This window comes from Cucurbita pepo, unplaced genomic scaffold, assembly GCF_057944985.1.
Source record: "Cucurbita pepo subsp. pepo isolate OVF unplaced genomic scaffold, ASM5794498v1 scafford_6, whole genome shotgun sequence".
NCBI lineage: Eukaryota > Viridiplantae > Streptophyta > Magnoliopsida > Cucurbitales > Cucurbitaceae > Cucurbita > Cucurbita pepo.
In genome coordinates, this window is record NW_028257911.1 from 355,444 (window position 1) to 369,392 (window position 13,949).

At 36.6% G+C, this 13,949-nt stretch overlaps 1 protein-coding gene across 1 annotated transcript; it reads right to left on the reverse strand.

Moving 5' to 3' along the window:
- Nucleotides 1-1,351: 1,351 nt before the first annotated feature.
- Nucleotides 1,352-12,360, reverse strand: LOC111783994 (5'-3' exoribonuclease 3). Its single transcript, XM_023664814.2, has 24 exons — nucleotides 11,999-12,360; nucleotides 8,641-8,900; nucleotides 8,119-8,221; nucleotides 7,934-8,010; nucleotides 7,205-7,396; nucleotides 6,986-7,105; nucleotides 6,787-6,849; nucleotides 6,502-6,621; nucleotides 6,232-6,396; nucleotides 5,562-5,639; nucleotides 5,375-5,461; nucleotides 4,827-5,108; nucleotides 4,555-4,650; nucleotides 4,359-4,454; nucleotides 4,200-4,270; nucleotides 3,694-3,822; nucleotides 3,544-3,620; nucleotides 3,425-3,465; nucleotides 3,243-3,317; nucleotides 2,991-3,145; nucleotides 2,567-2,671; nucleotides 2,409-2,484; nucleotides 2,229-2,320; nucleotides 1,352-2,130 (listed from the first exon to the last, which is right to left on the reverse strand). Exons 2-24 carry the CDS (start codon nucleotides 8,842-8,844, stop codon nucleotides 1,896-1,898), a joined length of 2,739 nt encoding a protein of 912 aa, XP_023520582.2. The 5' UTR covers nucleotides 8,845-8,900; nucleotides 11,999-12,360; the 3' UTR covers nucleotides 1,352-1,895.
- Nucleotides 12,361-13,949: the final 1,589 nt, after the last annotated feature.

Consider the following 13,949-nt stretch of genomic DNA (forward strand, 5'->3'; position numbering starts at 1 on the left):
TCATTAAAGTGCAAAATGTGGCTAGAGCATTCGTGATGTCAAAGGGCATGACTAGAAATTTGAATACCCTTTGAATACCCCATAGCTTGTGACATAAAGTTGTCTTTGAGGGCACCATAACTTGTGACATAAACTTACGACACCAAAATTGTCCATCTTGACAATCACAAAGTCGGTTTGTCATTGAGGGCAATCCTCTTTGCCACTCTCGAATGGGTAGGGCCTTAAAGTTGACGACTTTCATTTTTCTTGAGTCTCGATGTCAACTTATGTTCAATCATTTTGCTTCCGTCTCTATTATAAGGTTGTGGGTGGTCCCAGAGTTGAACATAGTACTCTTAGTCAATTTGTGATTAACCCACATACTTCTACATACATATACATAAAACCGCTTTCGATCGGCTCTTTTGACTCCCCTACTTTCTTTGGGAGGGCAGACAAAAAAACTTCAAGGCCCCTATAAGAAGGTTGTCTATTCTTTCTGGTGATGGCATTTCAGCTTCTACTGCTGCCTCAGTCTGCTTCTAATGTGGCTTGGAAGGCCTAGAGGGTCGCTCTCATGGGGCACTCAAATACTCTTATTGATCCACGATTGAAGTGATTTTCTATGATCTCCCACTATCTCCTCTCCCACTTTTAGGGGAGATAGGGCTGTTGTTACGGTTGCTTCCATGTGAGTATCGCACTGTCCTCTATTTGAGCAACAAAGCCCTCTGAGGTATCCCTCTTATGGCTATCTTCTATCAATTCCTAGATGGGCATCCCATCAAGGCAAACAGCTACTATAACGATCGTGTCAATCTAGGTAACAATCTCTTTTTCGCTATCACAATCTATTTCAACGAGGAAGTCACAAAGTTCTATTTTGAACACACTCGTCCAAATACTGAAGGTTGTTAGGTACTTATTGTAAATATAGCGATGTCGACCAATCAATCGATGTGGTACTTGTATAGTTGTTTTGTCATAGTCGTGTTAAATAAATCACTTCCTGGAGCCAACTCAACTCTAATACCAACTATCACATAGTTTCTCAAGACCTTGTAAAGTGATTCTGCAATAATTACTACCACCCTTAAGTGAGTCGTAAGTGAGTCAACCAACTCAAGATCATATTGTCATTGACACAAACAATAAATACCTAAGTCATGACCCCGCTTTAAGAAAGTCGTAGAAAATGGAGGCAAAGAGATTTTTGAAAGAGTTGAAAGCAACATTATAGGCTAGCAAGTAAGCAAAGGCCAACAACAGCTTAAATAACATATAACTTTGGGTAAAAAGAATTGAAGACTAGTCACATCTCCTTGCCGTATACTTTGAGGCATTTCAAGTCTGACAGAAGTAAACATAATTGTGCAACAACAAATATAATAATAAAATAATTAACATAAAATCAAAGTAATACAACATGAGCTCGACTAAGGGTTTGGCATAACATAGACATATGACCACAGGCAAGACACCCTAGATAACCATGACCATGCCACCCCTCACCACCTTGCTCACTACTCCCCAAAGCTTCCAACAGTTGATTGTAATCGTAAACACTCATAAGTTGGGGTGGTGGAAACTGTAGGTTTATTATGAGGATAGGGAGGCAAGTCCTCGCAACTAGACCATAATGTTGATGTCCATGGGTAGTAAGCTTCAGGCTTCTCACTGTAATGTTGGGAACTCAGTTGATTGAGTGCTCTACAATTGTGTGCGAGTGAGGTCTCATTTTTCTGTGGTGGCTTGGGAGTGGCTGACGGTACTCGATCTAGGTGGCGTGATGACCTTTGGTATGGTCTGGCACCTGGTTCTGTATTCTTCTGCTTGATCTTGTGATCATGGAATGAGTTCTCATGTTGCAGTGATGGCCTCGGAGTGACAGACATTGCCCATGATCTCGTTGGCTACACGTTGTGTTGCGTTGGAATAGTTCGGTCTGGCACAGCTGGCATTCTGCAGTCTTCTTGAGCCTGTGAAGGAGGTTGCCCAAGGATGCAGGGCTGTGCCGTATGGGGGAGTGGGAGTGCCTGACAATTGTCCTCAACCTTAGAATCTCCCCTCCTAACCAGCAAGCTGTTAACAAGTCTACGTGATGCATCCCCTAATAGTCGACCTGAAATGATTCCAGGAGCATTTGGCCTGGAAAAACAAGGAAAGAACACTCACAAGAAAGAAAAAAAATGTATTGAAATAGTTGGCTATGAGTGAAATTCTTCCGGTTTCTGTAGGTATACTACCTTGCGTTCTCATTGCATCTTCCATTGTCGTGGCGTTGCGTATCTTTATGCCGTAAACCAGGTTCAGGTTTCATGTCTCTCATGCTCACCGTCTGCCGCAAGACATGTCAAGTGAAATAAACAACAGCAAGATATTGGTGTGTTTCAACATCAGTAAAAGTTGAAAGAAATATAAAGTACCCTTGGAGGAAAGTTCACCCCAGCAGGCGGTTTAGTGATATGCTTGTGTGGGTCCGGAAGCCGATATATAGCACATCTAGATTTGAAAGAAAAAGAAACAAAGGAGAAACCATGATGAGTAGTTTTGTTAAATCAAATAAAGTACTCAAGACTCTTACATGACTTGGTTGTTCATAATATCCTCCATGCCCTCAACTGGAGACCTGAATATTTGAGGGCACAACTCTCCCGAACATGGAAAGAGATAACCATTCATTCCTTCACTGCAGCTAACGCTTAATCAAATCAGAATTAACTAACTTCTACAAAGAACGTGAATATCAACAAAATTTCCATGAGAAATTAAGCATAATGGTGTAAAGAACCCAAGGAGTTTCCTAGAAACCAGATCGGAGTCCAGAGAACCTTCCCAAAAACTTGTACAAAGCATCAAAATGAACCATACAATACATATTTGTCTTAAAGTTAATCAGATTTGATGAACTTGCATGCTAACAAGGGGAAGGTGTGATTGTGCCCATCATGATCCCATCATGATCATATTAATATGCTCGTAAAGGAAAGATTTTACATGATACAAACCTAAGTTCAGGGTTTATTTTTTCCTTAACCCGATTACGTTTTCTTCCCGTCAGCTTACGGCGGTCGTTGAGCGAGTATATACTAACAGAGAGGGGGTGAGAAGATGTGACAAAAAGCATGTCAAACATCACACTATTTCTCCGCACTTCTTCTTGCTGCAGAAATGTAAGAAGTTAATTATTCAAAGAGAAACAGGGATATGGATCATCTAGACCTCATCAAGGATGTCTGAACCACAAGTTAGCAACACACCGTCAATGTATGCTCGACTTTTTCAACCTCTGCAAGAAGGCGGGTTTCATCAATGAAAGGCAACTTCGCAATTCCCTGCAGAATAGTTTGAACAAATTATTTAAAAAGAAGCAACAACGCATAACATAACTAAAGCCAATTCATCAAATTAAAGAATAAAATAAGGGGTGAAAGCAACCAACCTGCCAGGAAAACCGCTTACCATTCATATCCACTTCAAAATCTGTCGCATCAAACAAAAGTTAGAGGGGAGACAAAACTTGATAACCATAACGCAGTCATTTTTAAACAGATTTTGTACCATTAGGATAGAAATCAACAATAGGCGAGTTCTGATCCGTCATCAATTTCCGATACTGCTCCGGGAGTGCGTGTGCACTGCATACAGTTCAATGTAAGAACCCTCTAATAAATGGAAATTCCATTTAATTTGAAAGAAATTAGCACAGACCTAGCAGCAGGGAAGACACCCAGTAGCTGATTGAATGGCTTGAAGGGAGTGCCTAGAGTGAATGATATATTCAGCTTATCAAGACCTTTGAGATCAGAAGCAAATGGTGCATAATGATATGGATAAAACCTGAAGAAGAAAATGGCATTAGTAAACATCAAAACGAAAATCACGAGAATAAGAACTAAATACATTCACTTCATCAGAGATAAGTAATTGAGATTACACAGACGCGTAAAGATATGCAGTCTAAACCCACGGCCGATAGATGCACTCCAAACCCATGATTGTCACGTCATTTAACGACGTGCTAGAGACACATAGGCAGGTAAAAAAAATTGTAGCAGAATCTAGAAAGAGGAAAACAGATGAGAAGATAACAACCGGTTTCAATTTAGATTCTGCTACTCATTTTAAGACGTCCATTTATCTTAGACAATAATAAGCAATAACACGAAAAATAAAAGATGACAAAAGCGCCAAAGAAACGAGAATAAAAACCTCACCATTGCCAAGAACAAACGCCTTCGTAATAATAGCGCATAATCCAACATAGGCCTTCTGTGTACCTCAAAACCTGCCAGGAAAACAACAAAAATTAGCCTACAATTCCAGAAGATAAAAAAAACATTAAGAAATCACTAGAAATTCGCTTAATAACTTACAACATCATTTCGTATGTCATCGAGTTCCTCGGGAGTATTTCCAGAAAACTTCTCATTATAATACCTCTCTCTCCACCCAGGTATGCCCAATTTAATCTGACCACCAACATTCATTCAGCTTATGAGATGAACTTTAACATATTGATTATTGTACTATACAACTATGATTAGACTATTAGCATTACTAGATACAAACCTTGTCTACTTCTGAATCATTAGCGTTGAAAACATCAGACTTCTCACGCAGAAACTCCTTAAGCTTTGTCTTCAATTCCTTGTTGTTCTCATGGATCTAGAAGATAAACAAAAATTAGATATAATTAGCATTCTAGACCTTCTTAATGGTCTAAATGAAAACTCATGCCGGCAAGGCCCATACCAATTACAGGTTATCCATAGAAAATAGTCCTAAAAAATGGCTGATGGAAGTCATTAACAATGAACTACGCCCTAAGCACGGAAACGTACATCTATTTCCGAAGTGTTTTCTGCTTCAACGATAGCAGAACCAATAGAATCCCCAGACGATAGACGTGCAACTTTGTTAGGACGTTGCATATTCTTATTTTTCAGTCCTGAGAATCTGGACGTGGCTTTTCTTGATTGTCCATATGGCGAAGGATAAGGACCTGAAGCTAGACGAGAACTATGAAAACGAGCAACTGCAACTAGGGATGGTTGAACCCAAGGCCCTGCATCATCTCCTCTTCTTGTCAGAGCTTTAGCGAGCTTTATCCTGCCTGCCTGCTTCTGAATTTATAAAAGATGACCAACAGTGAGAGAATAGAAAGGATATCACATAGGAATACAATCAATATGAGATGTAATCTACAAATTAACTAGAAATAAAAGACTTTTAGTAAATTATCTTATATGAAATTTTGTTTCTTAATCCTCACCTCTGAAAAAAAGAACAAAAAAAACTCCCTAATTCTCACCTCAAAACGAGAAAGATGATGGGATAAATAACGTATAAAACATGTAACGGAACATGTATACATAAGAAAGAAGAGAACCTTATGCCGTTTAGCTCTTCTTCGGAATATGTTATCTTCATTACTTCCAACAGCTTGAATAAATTGTTCCACTATGCGCAAATTTGGCTGACATAAGACCCACAGTAAAGCATTTCATGCCTGAGCTCACAGATGTTAATGTAAATTATAGCATAAAATCAAAAAACCAAAAAGGAAAAAAAATTACCTTGCTTCCTTTAGTCAAATACCCACCAACTTCCCTTACTTTCTTCTTATACACAGTCAATAGCAAGTCAATTGCACCCTGGAATTAAAGAACAAAAAAATAATACCTCCATTCTAACTTGCACCTAAAAACAATCCAAATTCTTAGAATACTTATAATGCAAGAAGAAAAGACACCTAAACCTCTTAGCATATATCTGTCAAGACGGAACCACATCGACCAACATTTGATGTCCAAGACAAAATATACAACTTTTTGCTCATATAGCTGATCGAACCTTGGATTAAAAGGCTGACAATAATCAACCTCTACACGTAACTTCCATAAACACGACTTTTGTTTAATGGTGTACACTTATAATACTTTTTTTGTTCCAAGTTATGAGATTATCAATATTTTTTTAATTTTCTTCCTCAGTAGCAACATTCCTCTATATATCTGCTTTTTCATTCTTCATAAAGGCTAACAAGCTGAACGCTCACTTCCCTAAAAAAATTCTTTTACCCTTAACAAAGAGCTGACAAGTTAACTGAAATCAAACATGCAAAAATAATAAAATTTAGAAAAGAAAAAAAAATGGAATTCCCGAAATCTTGAATAGAACAATTCCATTTGGAAGTCAACAAAACTTCATTAACTTATAAATGGTAAGTTCAAGTATGGACTCTACCTCCCGAATCTCTAATGTGGGCATATGAGGTAAAAAGTCATTACCAACAAAGAAACACATGAACACAAAATCATCCACAATGCGTTCAATGTCGCTTTCAACGGAAGCATTAGGAATACACATCTCACGTTCCAAGTACTCTCTAAGTATCCATATATGGAGAAACTGCATAATAAAAGGACCATACAAAGTGAATAACAGAAATAGCACATAAAGAATTTGACCTATTATTCCACCAGAGAACAAAGAACAAATATGAGGAAATCCTACCTGGTAAGGCTTTTTAACTACACCTTCCCCTTTCACATCAAACTCACTGGCCTTTCTCTTTGCTTTACGTTTACGGTCAGCTAGAAAGCACTTTTTTTGCTGTTCAGGAGTGAACATGATCTGAAGTTTACCAAGAAACAATGGTTGTTATTGGTTCATGAAGTATAATGCACATACATTGAATATTTTAAATAATGAACATGTGCCATGTCCTCAGGAAGGGAGTGATACCAAATTCTCCAAAAACTGCAGCAGCGTAGCCAAAATATAAGCAAAAATACAAACCTCACGCATTATTGAAAAATGGACTTCATGGGTAGCCAAAGCTAACATTATCAAATCTGCATCCTGAAATTATAAAATCAAGTGATGCGCTGTATTCAACAACCAGGTGATGAAATCATGAAAACTAATTTTAAACAAACACATACAATCAAGAGGTATGTGAATTACATAAAATAAGCATGGAGAAAAAAATATATACCAAACCATACAGGCAGTGACGAGTATTGGGATCAAAACCAGGAACATTTCTCTGAAGACGAATATAGGACATTATTTTGTGCTCCCCTTCACCCGGAACATTGGCATCAGAAAGAATAACCTTCACATTTTAAAAGCACTTAAAATCGGGCAAAACTGGATTCGCTATTCAGTGAAACTACCGGTTTTAGAATACAAGTAATACTCATGTCATGTTTACCTTAATACCTTTCCAACCTGGGTCGTTATTTAGTCTAAGATGAATGTAGTACTGCAAAGCAACCGAAAGAACAGACATAAAGTCAGTTCCAGGAGTGATCACATTGGAATCAAAAACTTGTGACTCTTCGTTTGGAGGAAGCTTTCGTCCCTCCCTCTCAAACTCCTGTCTTAATCGTGCCTCTTCAGCAGCCTAAGAGAAAAAAAAAAGCATAGTTTATTAAATGCTCATACCAGGAGATTATCTTCTTTGTACATAATCGTTCACGTGAAGTTGATGCAGTTGAACACTTCAATTATACATCATACTAAGGCAGGAAAAGAAATAGCCAAAAGCAATATCCTACCAACTTTTTTATACGCAAAACATATTTGTAATAAATAAAAACAGGATTTTAGCACCCAACTCTACTAACTAGAAGTTCATTCAAATGAATGGAAGATACAAAAAGCTTCCTTGAAATGAATTTAACAAAACACTCCAACTGGAGGTGATAAAGGAGAGGGGCACAGTCAATGCAATGTCTGACATGTACTAATTTTGAAAAATCAACTTGAACTCTCTATAAACTTAAGACTCAATACCATCAAATCTAGAACTGTAAAGTACAAGTTACAACCATATCATCTAATACAAGTGGTAGTCAAGGAACTTATTAGACATGTAATAGTCAGGAAGGTGGTTTACACCCTTCAACCCAGTAAAAGACTATCAAAAAAAAGCACATACCGCTTCTACTGCATCTTTTGCAGCTCTAAATCGTCGAGATCGCTGTTGATTCATTTTTGCCCTAGGGGCAACACCATCTATACATTCATTTCAACAGGCAATAAACATTAAAAACAAACATTACCACTCCTTCGTCTAACCAATTTGAAGCAACAAAACATAAATAAATAAAGTTGGGAACTCACCAATAGCCATGTATAGCAATTTTCTAGGCCGGACCATGACAAAAAGCCTATCAATATAATCAAACATGCTATGAAATACCTCGCTAAAAGTTGTTGGAGAAGGCTGCACCAGTAAAATAGAACGATCAAGCAACATCAAAAAAAATATATATTAGACGACAAAGAAATTTAAATGTATTAGGCTTTTCTTCCGTGGAGAATAGGCATGTTCCTAAACTGAAAGTACAATTACTTATTCTAGCATGTGAGATTACTAGCCCAAATTTATTGGCTTTGGTCCCTTGACTTGACATCAAGTGAAAGAAATTCTTCATCAGGTTGTACGTGGACTGACTATGTTATCTCCCTTTTCATCAAAGAAAAATTGATCCTGACCAACGTTGCTTAAATTTATTAAATTAAAGCTTGGCACTCTCCGCCACAAATTTACAATGTTATCTAAAATGAAACACCACAAATGACATAGCTATATGATGCGAGAAGAGAGAGAGAGAGAACTGAATATATGCGTCAAATGTTTACCCTATCTTCTGGGTGGAAGCATGGATGAATAATGCCATTCATGTCTAGGTAGAGGTTATCAAATTCAAGATTGTTTGGATTGGGTTTGCTTGTATCAACTGGAATGGCGACGCCATCTATTACAACGGGTGCTTCCTCTATTACATCCGCAACTACCAATGGATACTTCTCCGCTAACCACTTATAGAAGGCTGGAACTCCCATGTCTGCTCACTTGGAGCCTGTAGCGTCTCAAAATCCTTTATGCAACACAACCTCACCTGAGATTATATATATATATATATATATAAACAAAGATAATGAAGTTTTGTCAAAAATGGACTCAAATAAGAGGTAAAATAGCAAGTTGACCTGCCTGTCAGGAAAAATAGACCATGAGTTTTTGGGAGTATAATTCCACTCCCTTGTTTTACAAAACCCAAAAATTGCTAGCAAGAACTACAAAACATAAAAAGAAAAGGGGTCTATCAAAAGCATCCACCTCTCATTCAAGAAATATATATATATATGAACACATAATATATTCTTCAGAAAAATTATCACATTGATTCATAGAAAATAATGTGTCAACATGCCATTGACGGTGTTCTTTTATTTTTCATAGTGGTTCAAGTACTCATCTGACATTTCCTAACACTAAAATTAAGGTTGAAAAAAAAAACATAATTTCCAGCAACTATCAATATTAGAAACTTAAACACTATTTACATATAAGTTAGTACTACTGATTCCCTTCCAAGGTTCACCACAAAAAAATGCACTACATACAACCAAATAGAACAATGCACTAAAGTACATACACATTCATGTGCATACAACACAAAAAGTTCAAGGAAAACCTCTCAAAGGGAGAAAAGAAAAAACAATAGCTAAACATAAGATAATAGGCCATAACAATGTGCTAAAACAGCATCCTTCGAAAAGAAATAATGTGCATACAACACAATTGAAACACCATTTTTTCCATTAATTTTTCTTCAAATTCAATACGTGCTAATTCCTTTCTTCACTCATCTCTGACTTATATATTCACAAGAACTCGATATACATCATTTTGATTTCTTCATAATATGAATGAGTTTGCATTGGCGCTGACAACAAAGGGGAAACATAGGGGAACTAATACACGTGTAGATGCTACTATTGAAACCGTCCAAGGAAAATAATGCGACTCAGCCTCTCTACCAATGAGGAATTAAAAAAGATACAACTGAATCATTGGAATCTAGAGAATAAACAAATAAATAAAAATCCTTCTGTCATCTAGATGAGATCCTTCTCTAGTAAGTCCCTGATCCCTATATATTCACTCGATCCACTCTTCACCTCTTTCCTAGAAAATGTTTTTTAGCAGACTTAACAACAAATCAATTAGAGGGTCTTTTCCATGCTCAAATTCCATTAGAAACTTAGCTGTCGTAACGTGGTCATTGACTCGAGGAAGTAAAAAAGGTAAAACATCTAGAGTTTTAAGAAAATAAATAAAAGAATTTTTTTTGCAAAAAGAAAAAAAATAAAAAAATAAAAAGAGTAGAAAGAAAAACAAAATGGCACGCACACAAGTTGGAAAAGATAACCGTATAGTCAACCATTAGTTTCTCAGCCTACATCCCTTTTTTAAAGAATTTGAAGCTTCTTGGAATTCGTTCTTCAAGTCATTTTCACCAGTTATATTCTTTTGACTTAATTTAGGGCATATTGAGAAATTCTGGAGAACTTGAAGACCCGAACCAAGCTCGAGAAGTGGACAAACAAGAAAGTAACCACATGGAGCAAGTTATAAGAAATAGTTGTAGGAGTCGATTAGGATCAAGGAAAAATGCCCGAGTATCATGATTAGAAGCCTAATTGATCTAGCCTCGTGATAATTAAGTTTAGATAATGTGAATAGTTTATAATTCAATTCTAACTACAGTTATAATAGCTTCCACACGCATGATTTGTGAACTCTGATAGTTTATTAGACTTTTATGCTTTCCAGTATGTTGAGGTTGGTTTATTATCACTGAATGAGCATAATGAGCATGTTGTATGCCTTTATACGTTCATTATGCATGATTTAGGGTTTGGATAGCCTGTAACACTTATGAGTTAGACTATCGCTATGCACCCTATTCGTAAACCAAACAGGGGTTAGGGACTACTTGTTACACATGGCTTAATTGTCACATATGGTGGATTCCAGGAGTCACATAAGGTATACTATTGAAGTACTATCGGCAGTGCCTAGTGGGGAGCCATGGCATTTTTACTGTTCTAACCTACATGGCGTAGTGACAGGTTGTTTACTGTTCTAGCCTAAAAAGGTAAAGTAACAAATAGCTATTGTTCCTAAGACAAGTAGTTTTATTGTTCTAATCCAAGAAGGGTACATGAGCAGGTAGTTACTATTCCAGCCTGGAAAGGCAAAGTACAGGTAGTTTACTAATCTTAGAGCAAGTAGATGTTGCCCAACACCACTAGGGAGAACCCTTCGCTCAGTAGGTAGACATGTATGGAGTATGGTTACCATGTTAGAGCAAAAAGGGCTCCTCAAGTACTATGAGTATTACCCTAGGGCCTTTCCATGGGCGACAGCGACTTGAGGCGCACTTCGCGCAAGACCGACGAAGGACCTAAACATATGTGAAACCTAGAGCCAAGAGAGAGAAAAAAAAAAAAAAAAACCCAATTTATGAACCTAAGAGGGTTAGAATACTCCTTTAATGAGGGTTTAGTTACATAGTGACCTACAAAGGTTAGTACAAACTTTAACCACAGGTTGGTGACCTCTACGACAGTTACGAGCATATAGCCTAAGTTTTCTAAGAGACTACAAGTAGATTTCTTACTGAGTATTTATACTCATCTCATCTTATTTTATCATTTTTTTTTTTTTTTTTTGTCAGATGGAGTGTAGAGCTGTTAATGGCGGAGGCATGCAAAGCCATGCAACTACGAGGGTTGCCCATAAGATCGAGTAGTCTTCTTTCTTGTCCTTTTATTATTATTTTAAATGCTACCCTCGATTAGTAAACCATTTTTACTTTGACTCCGTGGATATTACCTTTGAACTAATTTTATGTCGTTTTGAATACATATTTGAATTTTACATTCTTGTGTCTCCCGCTACCAAAAAAAAAAAAAAAAAATTTACAAGAGGGAACTCTAAAACAACGAGTATATGCTTCTACGGAAACCGTCTTAAGGGAATAATCCGACCCAGTCTCCCAGTAAAGAATCCAAAAAGATACAACAGCACTCTTGGAATCCATAAAAATAACTTTTAAGGTTCCTAGAGTCATCAAGATCCTTCATAAATATGATTGGCATTCAATGGAAGGATTTTATATTAAAAATGACCTAATTCAAATTTTACCCGGAGTTGGTTCAACCCAAAAGACCTCGACGGCGAGCGACTGGAAGAAGATGGAAAGTGTGGGGGAAGACTGGAGTGTACCACGGCGACAGACAGCTGCAAAAGAAGGTAGTCGACACTGATGCGGCTGCGGCAGAACACGAGGGTGGCTCGCCGGCGTGCGGTTGCAGCAGAAAGATATAGGGAGAGAAGAAGGAAAAGAACCCGTGGGGGCAGTGGAGGGATGCTGGATAGCCAGCAGCTTACGGCTGCAGCAGAGAGGGAGAGAAGAAAGAAACTGAATGGGACAGTGAGGGGTGCCGGCGTTCGACTGCGGTAACAATATAACAAAACTGAAGGACAGAAGTGGGGTGGGGAAAGAGGAAGGATTGTAGGGTTTAGGTTTTTTTTATACCAAATTTAAATTGGGTTTAAATTACAACTTAGTCCCTAAATACGGATTCCTCAGTTAGGTTCGTAACACATTTATTTATTTATTTATTTTCAAACCAATTTTAATATATATTTTAAAAAATTACTTAAAAATTATTTTTTAATTATTGGAGTACAAGTAATTAAAAAATATTTATGAAATTAAATAAAAATAAATAAATATATGTATGCATTATTTGTATAATAAGAAAAATGTATATATTTATATGTATATATATTCAAAAATCAACCGTTGATTGGATTCAATCCAATCTAGTTTTAGTTTTTAAAAAACCTATAAACCAATTTAAGTTTTTATTTATTTGAACTCAATTCATTTAAGTTCATATCTCAACCCAAATGGTAGGTTAGGTTAGGTTTGATAGGGTTTTTGGGTCATTGAATTCTTTTAACGCTCCTATTCAAAACATGGAGATATAAACTTGGAAAGAATATGTATTAATCATCTATATTTTGTGAAGCTTTTTTAAAAAAAATTTACGAAACAAGAGATTGAAAATTTAAGTATTAGATGCTATAAAGATCGTGAATCTATTAGATGCTTCAAAGTTTAGTGCGTTCTTAAATATTGAAAATTTAAGGACCTATTTATTAATTTTTAAAGATAGTTTAATGGAGTGATTTTTAATTTTATGTTTAATACATCATGATATAATAAATTCTAAATTTTTTATTTTGTGTTTAATAGATCTTTATTTATTGGCTATTTAACATTTTTTGTATTCACAAATTTATTTGACATTGAGAGGTCCTAATATAATTTTGTCACACCCTAGATTTCTACTTAACCTAAAGTCGTTACGGTATACATATCATAGATATTTTACAGAAATACTTCATTCAAAACTTTATTATGAAAACATAGTCTATGGATTTACTTGTTTTCTAGAACGTCTTTAAATAAAGTAACATAAATTGAAATAACATAAAGTAAAAATGTCATATACTAACCTATATGCTACGAAATTAAACGCATACTAACTTATAGTCTACGAAATTTAAATTTCAAACTACTCTATGCATGTGCCATGGTCTCTTGAGTTGCAATGTCACCGTCAACCGTACAGGAAGTCTTGCCTTTACTTAAAAAAAATAAGAGTAACATATGGCTTGAGTAGTTTAAGAAATACTCAGCAGTGATCCCGCTATTGAAGTTAGATGCACGCACGTATAATCATGAGTGAGACCTATCATACCAGTATATATTCCTTAGGCGACTATCCTAAGCGGGTAATTGGATGTGTACTTACTGTTCTACACACGGTCCAGGAATGAGTATAGACCCACTAGTCAGTTTGCACACCTCTTAAGCCCCTTTCTTATCGAGCAAGCATTCTCTGGAGCTATTGATGTCGGACACTCATTAGGAATAGCGATCGTTGCAACATTATAATAAATATAATGATCGTTTCTCTGCCTCGTAGTGTACGCATCCGTACCATCGTAAAAGAAGGGGTATCCCCCTATGCATGAACATTTTTCCTCATTATCATGTACAATAATGCCACTTCCGCCTTCC